This window comes from Oppia nitens, unplaced genomic scaffold (genome assembly GCF_028296485.1).
Source record: "Oppia nitens isolate AA-2021 unplaced genomic scaffold, nextdenovo-longstitch-racon4-pilon3 scaffold2_pilon_pilon_pilon, whole genome shotgun sequence".
Lineage (NCBI taxonomy): Eukaryota > Metazoa > Arthropoda > Arachnida > Sarcoptiformes > Oppiidae > Oppia > Oppia nitens.
Window position 1 is genome coordinate 8,179,265 of NW_026533210.1, and position 22,211 is coordinate 8,201,475.

General features: G+C 28.2%; 3 protein-coding genes across 3 annotated transcripts; 1 reads left to right on the forward strand and 2 right to left on the reverse strand.

The window, feature by feature from the left end:
- Positions 1-9,951: 9,951 nt before the first annotated feature.
- On the reverse strand, positions 9,952-11,741 carry LOC128954921 (cAMP-dependent protein kinase inhibitor alpha-like). The gene is made up of 2 exons (XM_054300535.1): positions 11,177-11,741; positions 9,952-10,219 (listed from the first exon to the last, which is right to left on the reverse strand). Exons 1-2 carry the CDS (start codon positions 11,430-11,432, stop codon positions 10,137-10,139), a joined length of 339 nt encoding a protein of 112 aa, XP_054156510.1. The 5' UTR covers positions 11,433-11,741; the 3' UTR covers positions 9,952-10,136.
- A 2,942-nt stretch (positions 11,742-14,683) lies between these two features.
- LOC128954899 (DNA mismatch repair protein Msh6-like) lies at positions 14,684-19,707 on the reverse strand. The gene is made up of 6 exons (XM_054300507.1): positions 19,319-19,707; positions 17,394-19,194; positions 15,443-17,312; positions 15,295-15,363; positions 15,074-15,228; positions 14,684-14,988 (listed from the first exon to the last, which is right to left on the reverse strand). Exons 1-6 carry the CDS (start codon positions 19,537-19,539, stop codon positions 14,701-14,703), a joined length of 4,404 nt encoding a protein of 1,467 aa, XP_054156482.1. The 5' UTR covers positions 19,540-19,707; the 3' UTR covers positions 14,684-14,700.
- Positions 19,708-19,788: 81 nt separating this feature from the next.
- LOC128954918 (uncharacterized) lies at positions 19,789-20,552 on the forward strand. The gene is made up of 2 exons (XM_054300533.1): positions 19,789-19,949; positions 20,021-20,552. Exon 2 carries the CDS (start codon positions 20,060-20,062, stop codon positions 20,495-20,497), a length of 438 nt encoding a protein of 145 aa, XP_054156508.1. The 5' UTR covers positions 19,789-19,949; positions 20,021-20,059; the 3' UTR covers positions 20,498-20,552.
- The last annotated feature ends 1,659 nt before the right edge of the window (positions 20,553-22,211 follow it).

The following is a 22,211-nucleotide window of genomic DNA, read 5'->3' on the forward strand; positions in this document are numbered from 1 at the left end:
TTCAAAATACAATATTTGATGAACACTTTAAATAATTACAAAAAATAATAAATGCGTGATATGAATGCCACTAAATGTCCTTTCAATTGTATAGTTTTTATTATTTTAATATAGTTTTTTAGCTAATCTAACGGTTAAATTAAGAAAAAATGTCTATTATTAATAAAATACTACTTTACTCTACAGGTGTATAGAAATTTAATTATATATGATTATGTAGTGTTGAGTTTATCTTTATTTTTTTCAAAAGTTCAAAGAAACTTAAGTGTTGATAAAATTATATATTTTAGGAAATATCTTATTTTTTAGTACTTTTGTCATAACATAATAATTTTTAAAATTAAATTTAGTATACAGTATATAGTAAATGTACTGAATGCTATAAAATTGATGATACTCAAATTTTTCAAATTTTAATTATAAATAAATATTTTTTTTATAAATTATGTAAATCAATTAAAATTATTAGTTATTTTTTTGTAATTAAAATTAATAAATTTGGCAAGGTTTTGATTTAATTAAAATAGTAAGCATGCAACATAGAAAATTAAATAGATAACAAAAATATTATTATAATTTTGTTAAATAATTAATTTTAGTATATCTATATATGGTAATTTAATTTTGTTTTATTATATATTTAAAATAATGTTTCGAGTAGTGCTTATTTGTTTATTATCACATTAAATACAGTATATCATTGTATGATATTTTAATTTAAATATATTTATCAATTTATAGATTACAATAGATTGGATAGAATTTTTAAATAATGTTTTTCATTCATTAAATCAAAATTTGCATAAAATATCGTTTTGTATTATACAGTATATAAATTATTATACAGTTAATTCATATCTTATATATTTATAGTGATATTTTGATTTGATTTTAATATTAAAACACTTAAATAGATATTTTTTATAATTAAATTAAAGTTTATAGTAATTTAAATAACAATTAAATTAGTTGATGTTATCTTCAAAGTGTTTTATTATATGCATATAATTTTAATTGAAAACTTTAATAATAATAATAATAATACTATATTTCAAACATTGGCGTTAAACTGAAACCTTGAATTATATAAAAATGTTTGCAAAATATTTAATTATAGTCACACTTAAAAAAATTGTCATTTAATTTAAATAGTAATCTCTATCAAATAATATGTTGGAAACAAAATAAAATTTGTGTTAATTTTTTCATATAACTTAGAAATAATTAGATGAACATAAGTAATATATAATATTTAAGATAACAACTAAAAAAATAGTTTTATTTTTGTGTTAGTTTAATACTATTTAATTATTCGAGTTTTTTTTTGTAATATAATTATAATACAGGGTTTTAAGTTTAGGGATAACTTTAATCTGTACTATCGATACTACTGTATATTAATGATTTAACTTGAATATAAAAATTATACTTAATTGAAATTAGTATATAGATTCTGTATTATAGAGTTTATAAACTTTATATTATATAAATATATTATAATTTAATATAATATAAACAATTACAATGAAAATACTCTTTTATAGATAATTTGAGTAATTATGGAAAATACCAAATAAAATTATTATATTTCTAATTGTATGTATTTATAATTATCAATAACAATGTTGCTATTATTTATCAGCTATGATTATTTAGAAAATTTTAGTATAATATAAATGTTGTGATGTAATAATAGATAATTTTTTTTATTAAAAATAGCTAATAGAAAATAGATATTATTTTATCATATTATCATAACATGTTGTTACCTAAATAAATTTTGTAATAAATATTTCATTATATTTTTATCTCAGAAACTTTTAATACCAGTATTATTATTAAAGATATCAATATTGAAATTAGTGTCTTATTTCAGACATGAAAAATATAAAATGAAATGAGGTCTGCATTTAATTGTTATTTATTTGTAAATAATTTTGAAGTCAAGCGAAAGGAATGTCTACTTATAATAATAAAAATAGTCTTTCCTTTTAATAGATATTTATTTTTATTATTATAACTTTCAATAGAATCTGATATATAATTGTATTTATATATCTTTATTCAGTAGAAGATATTTCAATGTTTGTCTCTTTAAATTTATGTCACTATTAATAATAAAAATAATTATTATTATGATAATATATTTCATCTGAATTGCAAAAACATCTATAATTGGATAAATCAATTTGTTTTGATTATATTTTTATTACCAAACAATGAATAAAATGTTTTGTGAAATGATTTTTACTGTATTATAATATTGTTTAATTCATTTGTACATAAATTTGAATCAAACATTGAAAATACAAATAATAAACCATTGCATACATGTATATTAAATTCGTAGCAATTTTAATATTGCTATTGTTTTTTAATAAAATTATTATAATATGATAATTGCGTGTATGGTTTGATAAGAGTATATATAAAAAAAGGAGACCAACACCAGTGATGTCTTTGAAATTAAAAAAGAGCTGTTTGTTTGACAATAAGGTCAGCTAATGATCTCTCTCTCTCTCTCTCTCTCTCTCTCTCTCTCTCTCTCTCACTCACTCACTCACTCACTCACTCACTTTGAGCAACAATTGCGACACACAATCCATGCCATCAAATAAAATATGATAATTATTATGCTTTCATTCATTAAGACATACCGTAATTATTTCACATATTTGTCTCATATATAAAACACACTAATTTCATATATCATATAATCATTATTACAAGATATTAAACTTAAATATCCATTACATGACTCCTCTATAAAGTTGAAATTTTTAATTGATTTTTAATATACCATTACAATTATACTTTAGTTTAGATTTACAGTATTAATATTATTGTAAATAATATCTAAAAAATTGCACAACTATTTAATAACTAACTACTATAATTAATTTATTACAATTTGTACACTAGTATTATACAGTAGTATAAATATTATGATATAAGTATGAATTAAAATACAATAATTTATAAAAATTAATTACAAAAGTCATTATAATGTAGTATTTCATTACAAATTTAAAAACTTTCCAATTAATTCATGAGATTCATGATCGCTGCCATAAAAATATTTAATCACAGATTGTTTGCATTTAATAATTTCGATGACATTTGAGTCCACTAATTGATCCAATGATTCAATATCTGCCGGAAGTTTACGACAATGAATTCGATGCCAATTCCTGTCGTAACGGTATTTATGCCAAAACTCTTTGACACTTTTTGAATCATCAGACGTTTCATCGTTCCTGTTGTCGATAGAGTCAACCAATTGTCTTAATAGTGTCCACGCCTTAGTATCGTTACTATTGGTAGTAAAGTCTAAATAATTTAATAATAAAGCAAATTCTTCATCGACGGGTAGTACGTGTCGGGCGACCAAATCTAAGACATGGCAACAATTGGGCGAATATTTTGCAATATTTTTGAGCGCACCGACCATCTGATCGTCGGTAACATAAGAGGGATATTTGAGACCAAAATTGTATAGATATAAGTGTGAATTGAGATATTCGGCATTATTGTCGATAAAAGTGGTCAGTATGTCGACAGCGTCGGCGTACTGTTGGCTCATTTCGTAGACTTCGACTAATAGTAATAAAAACATTTCCAAACAGATATTCTTGTCTTTGGTTTCACTGATAATATTCGTAAAATTAAGTTTAATCTTTTGAACCAACAGTCGATTGGCCGGCATTGTTGAGACACCGGATCTGGTCTCCAAAGTGGACTCTTTAATCTCCAAGTAGTCCAACAAATAGATAAAACATTTCAGATAAGTATCAATAATTGAGTTTCTCTTAAATCGATTGCATCTGAGATAGACTTCGTTTGCCTCAACAAATGCTTTGGCTTCAGTTCGTTGTCCACTTCGGATGAATGCAATGATCATCTCTAACATAATGTAACACTTGTTCACATCAAATGAGGCAAACTTTTTCATGGTTTGTGTCAACCGAGTCGTATCTCCGCCCATCATATGTGCGTTGAGTACAAAGGCGGCCGAAACGAACAACGATTGTGGCATTCGGTGATCGATGGCCATCGCAGCCGCCAAACGGGAAGCGTAACTAAAACGTTGTGTCAAAAAGCATTGACCAATCAGCTGGAGATAACCATCTTTGCTTTCATAGCTGACCGGTAGCTCGTAATCAGTGAGAAAATACTTGCGAAACCGTTTCTGCTTCTTGTCGTTTGCATTGGTAATCATCACATTCTTCATCAGATTTTCAGTCATATCTTTCCAGTTGTCATCACCATCGCCGCCATCGCCGCCTTCATCATCATTATCATCGTTTCCTTCTTCAGTCGTCATTGTTAACTGTCTTATATTATCCCGTTGTTTGTCATCGTCTCCCTCGTCGTCATTATCATTATACTCTTCATCCGATTGGTCGTCCATTTCCGGGTTAAAGAAAAGATAAGATTACCAGACAATTGTTAACTATTAAACGGATCGGAACTGATTAAACAAGTATTAAAACAAGTTATGTATTATTTAATTAATAGATAAGTATATTATTATTATTATTATTATTATTATTATTATTATTATTATTATTATTATTATTATTATTATTAGAAATTAATTACAATAACCAATACTTATTGACAATCGATTCATTGAATGCTTAATCAATTGCATCAATTGATTACACATTTGAATCAATTATTGTTTATACGGTATATTAATATTGTATTTATTGTCCAATAAAAACAATTATTTTAGACATTATTTATTGTTTAAATAAATACATTGCATATTAATATTCAATTGAATAATAATAATAATAATATTATTATTATTATTGCAGTAAATAATAATAAATGTTTTTTTAAAAAACAAATAAATAAATAGTTTTTATTTAAATTTCATTTTTTAAAAATCATATTAGTTTTTGTTTAGATATTTAAATTACTTTATAATTTAATTAATAATATTTTTTGTTTTGTATTAAATTAATTGTTTTTAAATATTAATAAATTGTGATTACATTTATTTTTTTAAAGTAAATTAAATTTTGCAAACTTTTTTGTCACCAGAAAAAAGTAAATGCATTCAAATCAACAAAGAAAACAACGTTTTGAACAATTAAAACAATTCAATGATTTTGTCAAACATTGTGACCAATCGGTAAAGACATTGTGTGAACAACTGAATTGGGATCAAAATCAAGTGATGGTCACTGATGTAAGTGTTTGTTGTTGTTGTGGACATTGAATTCAATTATAATTAATAATTAAATACAAAAAATTTAATACAAAAAATTAAATAAATAAATATCGTATTAATTATATCCTAATTATAGTGTCAACCGATGGTAACCGAAATACCCGCCAAATCAATGAAAAAACAGACAGACATTAGCTGTCATCTCAAGACATGTGGCGATCAATATTTAGTAAGTTTTTTGTTTAATTGATTTTGTTTTTTAATTACTGTATTTATTTCAGTATATATGAAAAATATTTTAATATTACAGTAAATTGTGATAAAAATAGTTATTATTATTTGCAATATAATTCATTTCATACAATCATATACTGTATGATTGATATGATAACTAAATATTATGTAAAACAGTATATCGTATTAAAATGCATGCAATTTAATACATGAATCTAATTATTTATCTAAGTTTTTATAAGTTATTATTATATTAATATAGTTTTATTTATTTAATTTTTTTACATTACAATTTTATTTTTTATATGGTTAGTTAGATTAAATAAAACCCGATGGGAGTTATATATATCATATATATTGATGTATTTATATATTATATAATTTATATATAGCTTGATTTATGTAGTAAATGACTTTAATTGAATATAGTATTGTATTGGCTGTTAAATTGCATGATTTTATACAATATATCAATATTTACAAAACTGTTTGTTTAGTTGAACTAAACATTAGTTCCCAATGGCATTGAATTATAACTGTTATGTACTTTTTATTTCATTATTTTCATTATTTATTTAACATTTATTTAGCAATACTTTTATTTACAAAGACATAATACATGTGTTACTAATGATAGCATTTTGTGTTGTCGATCGCATTGATTATTATTATTATTATTATTATGGTTTAACTTTTTTTTTTTGTTTTTACTTGAATTATATGTAATTTGAAAGTATGTTTTATTTATTCAAGTAATTAAATATAATTTTTTAATTACCATAATAATTATGATTTAATAAATAATGATTAATAATTTTACATTATAAATAAAATATAAAAAAGTATATTTTTATGTGAAATTTTATTTAATATATTCATATATAAGAAAACATTGGATTTAATTAAATAAATAGTTTATATGATATATTGAAGTATTATTATAATTAAGTAGTTTTTAAATGAATGTCGAAACTATTGATGCAATTTGTAATTATGATATACTTTATTATAGACATCACTGCTTACGAGTTCAGTCCAATCTGACAGTCATTATCTAAATGAAAAACCATCAGTTGATAGACGACAACAACGTAAACAAATTGATGAAAAACTTTTAGGTAAATATTGATTATAATTGCAATATAAACATCAAATTCAATACACTATAACTTAATACAATATATACCATATTATCTATATTATATAACATTATATATATAACATATTAGTACAATATATTGTGTATACAGTATGCTATATAATGTAATGATTTTACACTATAACATATACAGTATAGTAACTTAGTAGTAGTAATATCTTTTATATATTATGTATTATTAGTTATATGATAAAATAATTTCCTGTTTGACTAATACCCTGCTAATACTATAGATTGTTTTCAACATAAACAAAAAATTAATTACCAGATTTAAACTTTGATTTTTATTATTTTTTACATAAAATTGATTAAAAAAAATCTTGAATAAAATTGCATTTGATTTTACTTTTACAGCAATAATAATAATATCATCAGATTTAAGCCACAAATGTGTTTTCCAATATTTGATTGGATTAATTTATATCCTTTTATTTATATATATATAGTATATATCAAATATAAAATCAATTAATACTACAGTATTATATAAACAGTATTTATTTTGTTGTAAAACTTAAGATTTCAATTGATATTTTCCATTAACTAAATATGAAACCATAAAAAATCCCCATTTGTTTGCACATAAAACACTTGAATTTGTTTGTGTGTGAAACAAGTGTTTTTGTATTCACTGTTAAAAGTGAATGTTTTTTTCAACAGTTATATCGATTTATAATTTTTTTTGACGACATTTGGTCTACCCTTTAGGCAAACCAATAGATGATGACTTCTTTCTTGGCTATCGATCGCATAATAATAATAATACCGATCCGTCAACTGAGCAACGATTAGCTCTCGACTATTACAATAATAATAGTCAACTAAATGTCACCGAAAATCCAGTGTCAATGTCTATACAGACAACAGAACTACTACTCGACGACACTGTAATACCGGATCAGTATTCTTCTCAACCGAACAAACAATCCGATTATAAACGAAGTGAAAGACGTTGTGTGAGAGTAGATGTTGACAATAGACGACTTGATTTGAATGAATCATTGAATAGGGATTTTAAGAGAAGACGTGAGTCTTATAGGATAAAAGGTTGTCCTCTACTTCACAGCAGCAAAGGAAACACATATACAGAGATCTTAAGGAAAGTTATTGATAATCACTCCTCGATGGCTGTGATCAATGAAGTCGACGACGACGTCGACGCCATACATACAGACCCAGTCAATAGCAATAATACAGATAATAACAACAACAATAGTAAATCAAATACAAATAATAATCATAAAGAAAGTGATAATAAAAGACTTGTTGTGAAAACAAACAAAAACAATGATAGCTATAAATCTGATTATCAATACTATAGTCGTCGACGACGTAAACATAAAAAACATGATGAAGAAGAAGAAGAAAAATCTTATAAAAGAAGAAAACATTATTATCACAAACATTGAATTATTATTATTATTTTAATAAACTTTTTTTACATTAAGATTTATAAATACTTAACAAACAAAATAAAATAAATTTTGGCAAAAAGTCTGCAAATATGCAATATTGTTGACTAACTTTTCTCTACTAGTTATTAATAGCTTATACTGAGATATACATTGTATAATACAGTATTATTACATTAAAATTATATACAAAGAGTAAAACAAATATATGAAATGAAAAAAAAATCTTTAAAATCGTATAATTTATTAATGAACCTGTCTCGCTTTTTTTATACATAACATTTACATAATTTTTTTATCACATATAAAATACAAAATATACAGTAATACTTATATTTTTTATGTAATATATTATTAATATATATATATATAGTACTTTAATAATGACTAGAAAATGTGTGTATGTGTCGATAATATATAATATATATGTATATCTAAATTGTTTTTTCATCTCTCTCTCTCTCTCTCTCTCTCTCTCTCTCTCTCTCTCTTTATTATAAAAAACTATTGTGTGATTGTTATATTGATTACATGTATGTTTTGTTGAAAATGAAAAATTGTTTGACAAAAACAACAATAAAAATAAATATATATCTCATTCAATGCATTTAAATTGAAGTAATGGTTCACTTTAGAGATGTCTTATTCAAGTCGTCTCTCAAAAAATGTTTCACTAATAAAAATAATAATAAAATTCGTGTATTGCTTGTTGTAGTAGTAGTTGTTGTGAATGTTGTCAATGATGTTGTGACACATCATTTAGAGTCAGGTTTTGTTAATCTCAAGAGTTGATGAAATACTACCTTAAAATAAATTCACTCATTTTTTCTTTTTCACTCCTCTCGAGTGTATAATAAACTTGCAAATCATTTAAGTAGTCAAATGTATGACTTTTTTGTCTCTATATATCATATATACAGTATATTATAAATATAACTCATAAGGTTATAGGTCTCTCTCTCTCTCTCTCTCTCTCTCTCTCTTAATGTTGACATTAAAAACCATTTTCTGATGGCTTTTTTGCTGGTATTGATGGGTAGTAGTAGTAAATTAGTTATCGTGCAAACACATCATCACTTAAAACGTCTCTCAATAGTATTGATAGTTTGTTTTTTTGGCATAAAAATTCAACTCAACTCTCAGTTTCCAACCATAACTCTAACATCCATTGGATCAGAGCAGTTGTATCACAGCCAACCATCCTTTTTAAATATTACTCTATACTCTATATACCGGTACATTACATACCTATATAAATATATATAACTTATGTATATAATATTAACTATAATTTCCTAATAGACTACTACTACTACTAAGCTTGTAAGCATATATAGACCTGATTTTATACAAATCATATATCGTTTATAATTTATAATATTATATAAGAGACACTATTCTCATCAATGGCAATAAATTACACAATTTATAACAAGGCTTATAACTTATATACATATATATATATACAGTATATAAAATTCTTGGTATAAATAATAAAATTAGAGAGAAAACCGTACAAATTGTTATCCACAGTGTGTCATAAATATTATGTTGGGCCCCCACTTGGGGGCATTCAAACTACATGTATATGCAATCATTTATTATTATTAACAGTTTATCATATCGTATCTGATCCATAAAATTTTTATGAAAATAAAATCACTGATTATTATATTGAATGCACTACTAATCTATCGTTTATGTGGAAAATATATGTTATCATGTATTGAATGCCAAGTTGTTGTCATTATCAATTTATTATTATTATATAATAGTTAAGTTTTTTTTCAATATATATACAGCATATATATAAAAATAGGACGAATTTAAGTCTTATAATAATAATAAAATGTCAATAAATTAAGCCCAAAATTATATATTATGGTAAAAGAGTTGACATAACACAAGACTTCAATTACCAGCCGTTAGACAATACTGTTTATCATCTAAAATAAAATCCAACATTAATTTGGTGTTAACGATGAAGAGTTAAGAGTTGATTATCATTTTTCATCAGAGAAGTCACATATAAACACAGACACACACACTATGTCATTGACAATACAGTAATATAAATACAATTTTCATTTGCTTTTGCAGCTGTTTTTCTTTCAACTGATCCATTAAAAGTGGTCCAAAAACATATCAATTATTTTTGTGACGAAGAAGTCGTTGCTGTCGATGATGTCGTCGACGAAGAGGACTCACCACTACTTCCGTTTGGTTCAATCTCTAAGATATACAGTATATATATACATACAGTTTGGTTCACTAGATTTGTTTAATCAAATTCATCTGTTTTTCTTCAATTCAATTCATTCATTCATTCAATTTATTTAATTAATTTTATTTACTTTTATAAATACTACTATTAAGTCCTATTGAATTGAAATTGAATTGAATAGTGATTTTAACGATATATTAAGTGCATTATTTAACTAATAATAATAATAATAATACAAAACATTGCTATTTATAATATTAACAAAACATACAATGCTTTTCATAATATAACATTAACAACAAAAAAGATTAATCAATCAAAAAATAAAAAGACAATTAAAAATAAATAAATAAATAACTGTTTCATTTTATTTGCATTATCAGACTAAATATAAATATAATTATTTTTGGGGTTTTTTTGGCACAATATATATTAGTTTAAAAAATAATAAAATAAAATGTTTAAAGCTTTTTTAAAATTAAAAATAAACAAAATTTGATACCAATTATTATCAATCAAATCAAATGTTGCTATAAAAATCACTTAAAAAATAAATTGTTTGTTTGTTTGATCGATAATTAAAATTAATTACACATGTATTGCTATAATTTTTACTGAAATTATTATAATTAATGATATATCATAACTAATTCACAAAAAATAATAATAAAATAATAAATAATAATAAAATGACTTAATATATATCATATTAATAATATTCATTGAATTACTTAATTAATTAATTAAGAGTTAAAGCTATCAAAAATCTAAAATGAGAAGTCAATAATAATAATAATTATTATTATTTATTTATTTAATTAATTAAATATGATATTAATAACTAACTAAATAACTAATGACTTTATGAAATCATATCAGATATCATATAAACGACAAAAAATTGATTAAACATTTGAATTCAAATGATATAATAATTATATGATATTATTATTATTATTAAATACCATTGAAATTGAGTTTCTCGAGCTCTTGTGGCAAATCAGATGTACTTAATTGACACGATTTCTCCTCCAAGATATCTGGCATTGCATTTCGTCTACCGGTGCGACCAGTATTGAGAAAGTCGTCGACCGATTCGGCAGTCACTTGTGTTTGATTGCCGCCACTGGCTATAGTCTGATCACAATTACCGCCACCACTGCCACTACCGCCGCTGTTGATAATGTTGGCCGTAGAAGTCGACGGTTCCGAGATGTCCATTGAGGAGATCAGTTGTTATTGTTGTGGTTGAACAACACATAGATAGGCCACTAATAGTAGTCATAGATAATGTTTGCCACTCATTGTTGTTGTTATTATCACTGACTTATATACTGTACAGTACTATACATAGTATGTATGTATGTATTACATACTATACATACATAGAAAAAAAATCCCAGTTTTATATATAACTTATATAATAATATGTATTACTATTACAACCAGTAATACACAGTAATATACTGTTTAATGTTTTTGACTATTAATAGTAGTATACTATCAGTGCTATCGCTTGCAATATATAACACAAATGCAGGGCTTTTTGACAATACTATTGACAGTATTAACAGACAGTATTCATAATATTGTAGTAATAATGATAGTGCTGTCATCTGTCGCGCGCTCTAATTGGTTGACAAAATATTTGAATTATCAATACTCTTGATTTTGATTGGCTGTTAGCATGAAATGCAATACAAAAATACAACGTTTTTAGCGCACAAACAAACAAAACATTTATATATTTTCTTCATTTTGATTAACTCATTGATAAAACAATTGATATGAACTGGAATTGGGATCCGTTGGCCAACGTTAAGCCGCCGCGACCGCGGACAACACGATCGCGACCACAGAGACAATCTATAGAGACCATCAGTTTGTCAGCTGTCCGGACAGTGACGACCGATGTTGTCGGCAACATCGGAGGCGATGGCCAAACACTACGCAATATGATTGCCAATTGGCAAACGAGACGCCGATTCTCCAAACCGGCCATCGATTGGTCCAAATTTGCGGTCAACGATCTCACTATCAGTTCTGTCTCCGATTCTGACGAGTCAATTGATGTGCCGGAAAACGAACCGATAATCAGGACATCGACGCCGCATGCGGTCAGAAATTCGACGTCACTAACGGCCATAAAATCGACGCCACAATCCGTCAGTAAATTAACGCCACAAATGGCTAGAAATCCGACGCCACTATCGGTCAGAAAACTGACGCAACAAATGTCCAGAAATCCGACGCCAATAACGACCAGAAAATCGCTGAGTCGTTATATTCCGGCACATTTGGAGCGGACTGTACTCGAGTGTACTCCACACGCATCGCCGGTAACGCCGAAGACTATAATAAAGAAGAAGAGACAGTCGAGAGCCAATTGCACTGTTTTCGGTGATATTACCAATAATACTACACGTCTGACACAACTTAACAGATCAACAATGACTCAAACAAATGATAGTCTGATGACAAATGACTTTTGCGATCAAACATTTGATGTCATCGAAAAGGGTCGCAATGTTGCTGAAGGAGTGACCGATCCAATGATTGGATTGGATTTCAGTATCCAATTGAACAACGAGACGATAACCATTAAGGATAACAAATTAATACCACAAGATAACGATAATCTAGACATTGATGATAATGAAGTCAAAGTCGATACTGATATTCGAGATGAAGATGTCGTTGAAGATCAAAATATCGTTGAAGATCAAGATATCGTTGAAGATCAAGATATCGTTGAAGATCAAGATATCGTTGAAGATCAAGATATCGTTGAAGATCAAGATATCGTTGAAGATCAAGATATCGTTGAGGATGAAGATATCGTTGAGGATGAAGATATCGTTGAGGATGAAGATATCGTTGAAGATCAAGATATCGTTGAAGATCAAGATATCGTTGAAGATCAAGATATCGTTGAGGATGAAGATATCGTTGAAGATCAAGATATCGTTGAAGATCAAGATATCGTTGAAGATCAAGATATCGTTGAAGATCAAGATATCGTTGAAGATCAAGATATCGTTGAAGATCAAGATATCGTTGAGGATGAAGATATCGTTGAGGATGTCATCGAAAAGGATTGTAATGTTGCTGAAGGAGTAACCGACCCAATGATTGGATTGGATTTTAGTATCCAATTGAACAACGAGACGTTAACCATTAAGGATATAGTGGCCAACAAATCAATACTACAAGACAGCGATAATGATAATGAAGTCGATATTGATATTCGAGATGAAGATGTCGTTGAAGATGAGGATGTCATAGAGGAAGAAGATGTCATTCAGGAGAAAGAAATAGAAAACATTGAAGAGGAAGGAGCGAACAATCAAGATGTAGTGGAAGAAGACCACAACGCTATTAGACGTTCTTCGCGTATACGCCATAAGCCTATGGAATATTTTAGAGGACAACGAATTAAATATAGTTTCGGTGGTTCATCGGTGACCATTGAAGAGGGCAATCAAGACGTGCCAAAAGTCAGGAAAAACAAAGGTGTCAAACGAAAACTCCAGAAACACCAGAAAGAGAAAGCAATTGATGTTTTTGATCTATCGTTTCATAATAAAAAAGTAAAGACAAAACACAACTCTGACAATGAAACTATAAAACGAGTCAATGATCTCAATTGGAAAAAGAGTGACCAGAATGAAGGCGTCGATATTGCCATCATTGAGAAGAATAAAACAAAAGGCGATGCCATCGGTATGTTGCGACTCAAAGAGATGGCCGGAAAAAAGAAATCCAAAACTGGTGGTTATGTCACACATTTTACCGTAACATTTGGTGCACTACTGTTGACCGTCGAAGACAATGAATATCTTATCAAAACCGGCGACAACTTTAAGATCGCGCCCAACACTTACTACGGTATCGAAAATGAACGAAAAGACACTGCCTTTCTATCGTTTACTGTTTTAAAAGAGTAATAATTGTTTTTTTAATTATTATTCTTAATTATCATATAAATTGCATTTTATTATAATATTCATTCATATGATTTTATGTTTTAAAATTTATATAATTTCAATTTTATTCATTTTGTTTTGTTTTTTTTAATTACACCTCATATATACTGTATAATCACTCAATTTATTTTAATTGAAAAAAATATATTATTAAATATATAATTTATATACAGTATAATACTGTAATACTTATTATTATAATCAAAATAATACTGTCTTAATTTTATATAATTTCATAATACAATTGAAGATATTTAACACAACAACAAAAATGATTATAATTGAAATTGAATTGTAAATAAAAAAAATTATTATTTAAGACAAAATATTTTATTTTTAAAAATTACTATTTAATACATTTTATTTGTAATAAAAGTATACTTTAAAAAATTAATAATGTAATTATAATTATAACGGATAATAATATTGTACACAATTTTTTGTCGATTTAATCACTTTTACAAAAATAATAATAACAAATGAATGTCTATTGAAAACTATAACTAATTATTATTGAAACTAAAGTTCTTGAGGTGCGGAATGATAGACATGAGTTCATTGTCGGTAACAGTATTTTGCATGACTTTACCAAATATAGACTCCATTTGTGTTTTCAGTTCAAATTGTTTGGCTCTTTTGAATGCATTGCGGATCAACTGTTTGGGCAGACCAGCCAATTGGGCGGCATTGAAGCCATAGCTTTTCGGACAGGCATTATCCTTAAGCTTATAGAGAAAGGTTATGTCTTCCTCTGTCGGATCGCTTTCGTTTTCGTTCTCAATCATACAGGCCTATTGATTGGTCAGCGGTTACACCATCGATGGACAACACAAAGATATTATAATCATTTTTTATTAACAATTTTTAAACACATACCATATGAACCAATTTGATGTGCGGATTATCTTTGAACTCATCGACCAACGAGTGATAATGTGATGAGAATAGTGTGCGACACTTGATCTGTTCGCTTAAGGCTTTGGCCACGGAATAGGCAATAGCTGTGCCATCAAATGTTGACGTTCCTCGACCTGTACCATACAATCAATCAATTAATTTAAACAATAATTACTATATAATAATTTAAAATCCATTACCTAATTCATCGATCAATACAAGTGAATGTTTGGTCGAGTGTTTCAATACTATCGCTGTTTCACTCAATTCTAATAAAGAAATTGGATTAAAAAATTTTTTTTATTAAAGTCATGCAATGAATATTTCAATCATCCATTTGATCCATACCGACAAAGAATGTACTCTCGCCTTCAATGATACGATCAAAAGCTCCGAGACGTGTGAATATACGGTCGACGGGTGTCAGTGAACACTCTTTTGCGGGAACATAAGCGCCGATCTGTGCCATAATCACAATAAGACCCAACTGACGCATTAAAGTACTCTTTCCTCCCATATTAGGTCCGGTCAGCAAAAGTAGCTGATTATCGATTTTAATATCATTGGGTATGAAATTATAGCAATATTTTATAAGACATGGATTACGAGATTCAACTAAATCAACGAATGGTACCGTCGAATGACTAAACTTCGGTAGGCATACAACAGATCTGTTTTGTTGTAAAAATGAACGACTCTTTGTCAGACTCAACAGTACATCCAGTTGTGACAAACAATTGATTGCTTTCAACCATTTATCATAACTTCTATCAAATGATTCAAATATTCTTCGCATACCATCCTGAAGAACAATTTCTTTGGCATCTTCTGCAGTAATCAGTTGTTCGAACAGATTCTTTGTAAATGATGTCGAATATCGTTTGAAACCTTTCCGGGAACTTTCCAACATATAATCGTTGTCTTTGGCAATCTTTTTCGTATAATTGTCCGGGACTTCCAATTGATAGCGATTTTTACCGCTACCGAAGTACGATACCTGACAACCGAAAAACTTTTTCTGTTCCGATAAATAGTTGTCGAATTTCTTAACAATTGATTCAACCTTTTCAACACAATCATCGTATTGACAATCAGCACCGGGTAGTGGTAACACTTTTCCCTCTTGTTTTGCCACTCTATGGTCAAAAGCATTATCAAAATATCTAAGTTGTCCACTCAGATCGGGAAATCCATTATTATTATTATTATTTGTTGTACCGAACGACAAACAATTGGTCAATAGTGAAGACTTGAAATTCGGTAGATGTTGTTGAAAGGATTCGACAACTTTTATGGATTGTTTAAATCCGTCCAAAACAGACAAAAAGTCAAGTATTTTACGTTTACTATAGGTATCCATTTCGAACAGTATGGCCCTGGAATCGGGATGATCTTTAGCCCGTTTAGCTGATCCCTGACTATGAATCTTACAGAGCAATCGTTCCAAATCTGGTAACTTACGCAACACTTTGATAGCTTCTTCTACATCATATTTCACCGATACCTGAGACAGATCTGCGATGGCTTGTTGTCGCTGTTGAATCTGCGATATATCACACAATGGTGAGCACATCCACTTGAATAACAATCGTTTGCCAAAATATGTCGAACAAAAGTCAAGTACTTCCAGAAGTGTGCCCTCAGTTCCACCCAAAGAGTTAGAAAAAATGTCTAAATTTCTTATAGTAATCGAATCGAGTATCATATGTTCGGGTAATTTAATGTTATCATCAGTACTCTTATTATCACAATTCAAATCACATGGTTTGTACTCTTGGATCAGTTTCATTGATAACACTTCTTCATCCACTAGAGATTCTTTCAATACTTCAATGATAGCACCAAACGAATGAATGGCTAATTCATAGTCAGATCGTGGCGTTTGTTTAAGTGAATCGTTTTCATCTAACATACGATTCAACTCCTGAGGTAATTGGCCGTCAAAAAAGTTGCCATCACTTAGATATTGGAGTGTCTTCTTTGGTGACCAAAATTCTTTTCGCACTTCTTTTCGTGCATTTGGTGCACAATTTTCAACCAATTGTTTAGTTTTAGGCGAAATGTTTTTATTATCAAAAACCAATTCGACCGGTGGATTGTGTGCTAGAAGTGTACGCAATCGGGAATAATATCTATCGTCAGAGAACTGACTCAAATTGAATGTACCGATCGATACATCAATAAAACAGATACCAAAATCAACGCCTTGTTCTGTAAACTAATAAAACATTTGATTCAAATAATTGACAATTAATCGAAAATTATCGATAATAACAAAAAATTCATAATAAAAACTTACGTTTTCAGTGATAGCCATAAGATAAGAGTTTTGATCGCTAAATACATCGGAATCGATAACCGACGGAATTCTAGTACCAATACTTGACACTCGACACACCTCTCTGTTGACAACTCTATCAAATTTAGTCGCCTTTTTGTTCATCTTTTTGACCCTTTCCTCCATCATCGCCGGTGTCTCTGTCTGTTCAATTCTGGCCACTTTATAGCCTTTCTGTATGAGTACGTCGGCGTATCGTTTATACGCTTTTTCGGGAAAGCCTGAGTGTGCGTAATCGCCTTTCATGTAAATAATTTGCAACTCATTGACAGCGATGACGGCATCCATTTGGAACAGTTCATAGAATTTTCCCATTTTGAAGAACAATACGGTATCAAAGTGTTGACATTTAAATTCCCACCACTGTCTCTGTGCTGGTGTACAGTCATTCAAGAAACTCTGTGGTACCGACAATGTGGTCGGATCGTAATCGGGATTTAATTTGTCGCCGACTAGTCTAAAATTTCCCGATCGGTCTTTCAGTTTTTCGGGCTTCAAAAACTCTAAGTTCAAGTGTGGCCACTCTTTTGTGGTGCCGTCGTTGACATTTTGGTCAGTTACCGATACAAATGATTCGTCGGCTAACGAAACTATACTTTTATTGAGTTTATTATTATTACTATTACTACCGGTATTTCCATTTCGTTTAGTAGTGTCTAAACTTTTACTCTTTTGCTGTGACGACCCTTTCGACAATCTTTTCGATGTCTCAGTCAACCAATTCTTCGCCGGTGTACTCGATATTAACGATTTGTTTGGTTTGAATGTATCTTTGGGAGCATTATTAGTAGTATTATTATTATCAGAATCTATTTCTGATTCCGAACTCAAGACTTTGCTTTTATTTTGTGACTTTTTTGGCTTCTCTTTTGACTTTTGGGTTTTTTTCTTCGGTTTGGTCTCCGAATCGGATGAATTATATTCCGAAGAAATAGAATCTTCCTCTGATTCTACTTCTTCTTCTTCTTCTTCAGATTCATCTGAAATCTTCTTTGACTTCTTCTTTGGTTTTTTTGTTGATTTTTTATTATCTTTGCTTTTCATAAACTTATCCCATTTTGACTTACTTTTTGTCGTCAATGTCTTCGTTCGCTTTTGTTTTGGCTCTGAATCTGATGAAACTATTTCTTCAACAGAACTTAATTCATTGTCCGATACTTCTACTTCTTTAATGTCCGGCTCTTCCTCATCACTGCTATCTTCATCATCGTCTGAGTTAATCTTGAACTCATCATCACTTCCAACTGAATCCTCACCACTCGACGCAATAGTAATTCTCTGTTTCTTTTTTCGGTCAGTATTTTCTTTAATCGTTTCAGCCTTTCGTTTCAAATCCGGTTTTTGTTCTTCTGTTTTTTCTGTCGTCTTTGATTTAGGACTCAAATCTTTTTCATTACTAGTGTTGACTAAACTAAGCGATCCATTATTGTCGACCTCAAAATCAATGTCATCGAGCATTTCGACGCCATCCTCATCATCATCGCTGCCTTTCAGATCACCAATCAGTGTATACCTGTCCTCAACAGACATTTTCATTGCTTGATCGGCAAATTCGATCGCTTGGTTCCATTTGACGTCTTTAAGAAGCGGAACATCTGACTTATGTTTGCCATAATATTCCTTAAGATCTCTGACCCGAATCCAGGCTCTGCTGATCGGATCGTCAAAGAACTGGACGTGAATGAAGACTGTCTTACATTTGCGCCGCACATAAGTATTAGCCGACGGATGCAAACAGACAATGGATGGCCACCACGGATAGCTAGTAGTAGTAGTAGTAGTAGTGGTCAACAAAATCCAAATTATCAATTAATCAATCAATCAATCAATCACTTCCTCATCAGATCTTATAATAATAATTAATAATAACACCAACAATGACATACCCCTCTAGTTTAGCCCAAACCAAGTCATACAATTTGAACGACGTTTCGAGTTTGTCCGCTGACGATGATGTGGCCGTCGATGACTTGTTGTCGACAACGGGTTTGATGTCCACAACAACTTTTCCAGAACTCGTGGCTGTCGTCGACTTATTCGTTATTTGCGGCGATTTTGCGAAATAATTCAATAAAGTGTTGCTCTGTTTTGGCGACTTTCCGCTCATTTTGTTTGTCAATGTCTTAAACAGTGGTCATTAAAAAAAATCAGATAATGAAGACATCGGGGGTTTATTACACACACTTCAGACTTGCATTTCTATTACGCAATAATAGAATATTATTATTGTTGTTATCATTGACTGACTGTTAATACATTAGTTTTATTTCTCTCTCTCTCTAAATATTTTTGGCGCCAATTATTAAAAGCCTATGAAATGTATTGAATTGAATCGTCAAATGTTTTGAGCGCAACATTCGAATCGATTTATTGTTTATTCAATTCATTAATCAATTGATTTGAATTACAATTTAGTTATTTTTGAATCAAAAACCGAAAACCAAACCGTTTTTTGTTTTCTTTATATTATTCTTATTCTTCTCCTTCTTGTGGAACCCTTCCTCCTCTAGTTTACCCGTATTTCTACTCTTTATATATACTGTATATATATATTACTGAAAATAAAAACTTTTGTTTCCCGAACTAAGAACACTATCCGATACCGTTGTCGTTGATTCGGACATCACATGACTGGCCACTGGTCGGGACCGATTGTCTTTGGCCTATCATCAATTATCTGGTGGCTGGTAATCAACAACACCGATTTTGTGGCCAATTCATCAATGGTGGCCACTAGTGATGATAGTAATGACGATGATTTCGATAACAACGACAACAACAATATGTACAACAATTACCGAACTATACTGTTAACGGGTATCAAAGTGATGGCCGTATTTGATTCGGTGTGTCTGATCGTATTGGTCTACCTGTGCGCCACACGTCATCGCCAATTGTATAGACGTCGTCGATATGATGATCAATGGACTGACAATCAACAGCAGAAACACTGGTACGATAGGTATTACCAGAACTGGCAATTTGTTTGGCGTTCACCGAAAACTGTTAATACAATCGCTGACCAAAATGACAGCCAATTGTCGTCGAGCCGATCTGTCGGCTAAAAGAAAATGTCCAATCGATCACTCGATGTCCAGTTATTATCTTCTCTCAGATCTCTCTCTCTCTCTCTTTATTTTTTCATTTTAAATTGTTTTAAAATATTTCAATTTGTTAATTATTTATTTGAATTATTTACTGTATTATATATTATATCCAATACATTAAATCTAAATTTACAAATATATACCGGTATTAAATATATAACTTTAGTTTTGTACAATATTTTTATTAAATCAAATTAAATATATAGTATATTATATACAGTATATAATAAATATGTTTAATCATCGAGGTTACTATTATTAATCTATATTAAAATTGGATGAAAAAAATTATACATAATTTAATTATAATATTTAATAAACATTTTATACCGTTTAATAATATAGAATACTTATTGTCAATTGATGTCAATTAAATAATAATAGTGAATATATTTTATTTAATTAAAATTTTTAAAAAGTTATATTAATAATATAGTTAAATATATTTTTTGCTTCTCATTATTTTATTATTATTTTTTATATATTAAACAGACCTATTTTTTTGTATCATTTGACAAAATAAATTTCTATTAAACATATTTAGTAACAAATTGATAGATATACTAATTTTTTAGTTTAACAAAATAACATTTATATCTAAAATTATATTTTATATATCATTCATTAATTATAAATTTAAATAATTTTTAAATACAGCATTAAATTATATTTATATATTATAATATTTTACATTATATAGTTAAAATTATATTTATTTTTATGATTTTATAAAAGTATAAGCTTTGTTAATTAGTACACTATATTTTATCAATATCAAATTCAATAAAATATATACCGTAATTACATAAATTAATAAAAATACATAAATAGTATATTTTGTCTATAAAATAAAATAAGATTATAACTATTACATATATGATATTAGTTATTGTTATCTAATAATAAATGGTAACAAATAATTATACATTTAGTTTATTAAAAAAAATCTTTCAGTACATACACTGGTATGCAATTAGATAACAACAGTGTACGGACTGTTGCACTGGTAATGAATGGTATGTCATATATCACTGGTGTTTGCGCCGGTCTTATGAATCACCACAACAAGTGTCAAATACATACCATCACTACCATTACCATTGACTCTCAGACAGACCTATATATATATATATAAAACTTGATCTCTTTTAAGTTAATATCGAATCTGTGCGACAATTAAATAATAATATTATTTAATAATAATAGTTTCCGTTAAATAAAAAAAAATCATAAACTATTTTTGAATAATATCAATAAGGATTGTTATTATTTAAAATTCTAAAATTTGATTAAATAAAGTTTTTTTTAATTAAACAAATTCAAGTACACTTGATACTTATTTTTAGTTATAAATAAATAAAATCAATAAAATTAATAAAATCAATAAATATTTAAAAATCAATATTTAAATTTTAAGTCCTGGTAAGTATCATTATTTTTTTAAGAAATACTGATTTAACTGATATTTCAATGTTAATGTAAAATCTTAAATCTAAATGTTTTTTATAATAAAGTAATTATCATGTATTTTAAGTAACAGGATATTATCAATTTATTAGTAGATATATATATTTATTTATTTGTTTATAAATATATTAGGTTTTTTTTAAACAACTGTTGATAGATTTGTTGTAAATTAATAATTTGATAAAAATGATTGGAAATAATCAAT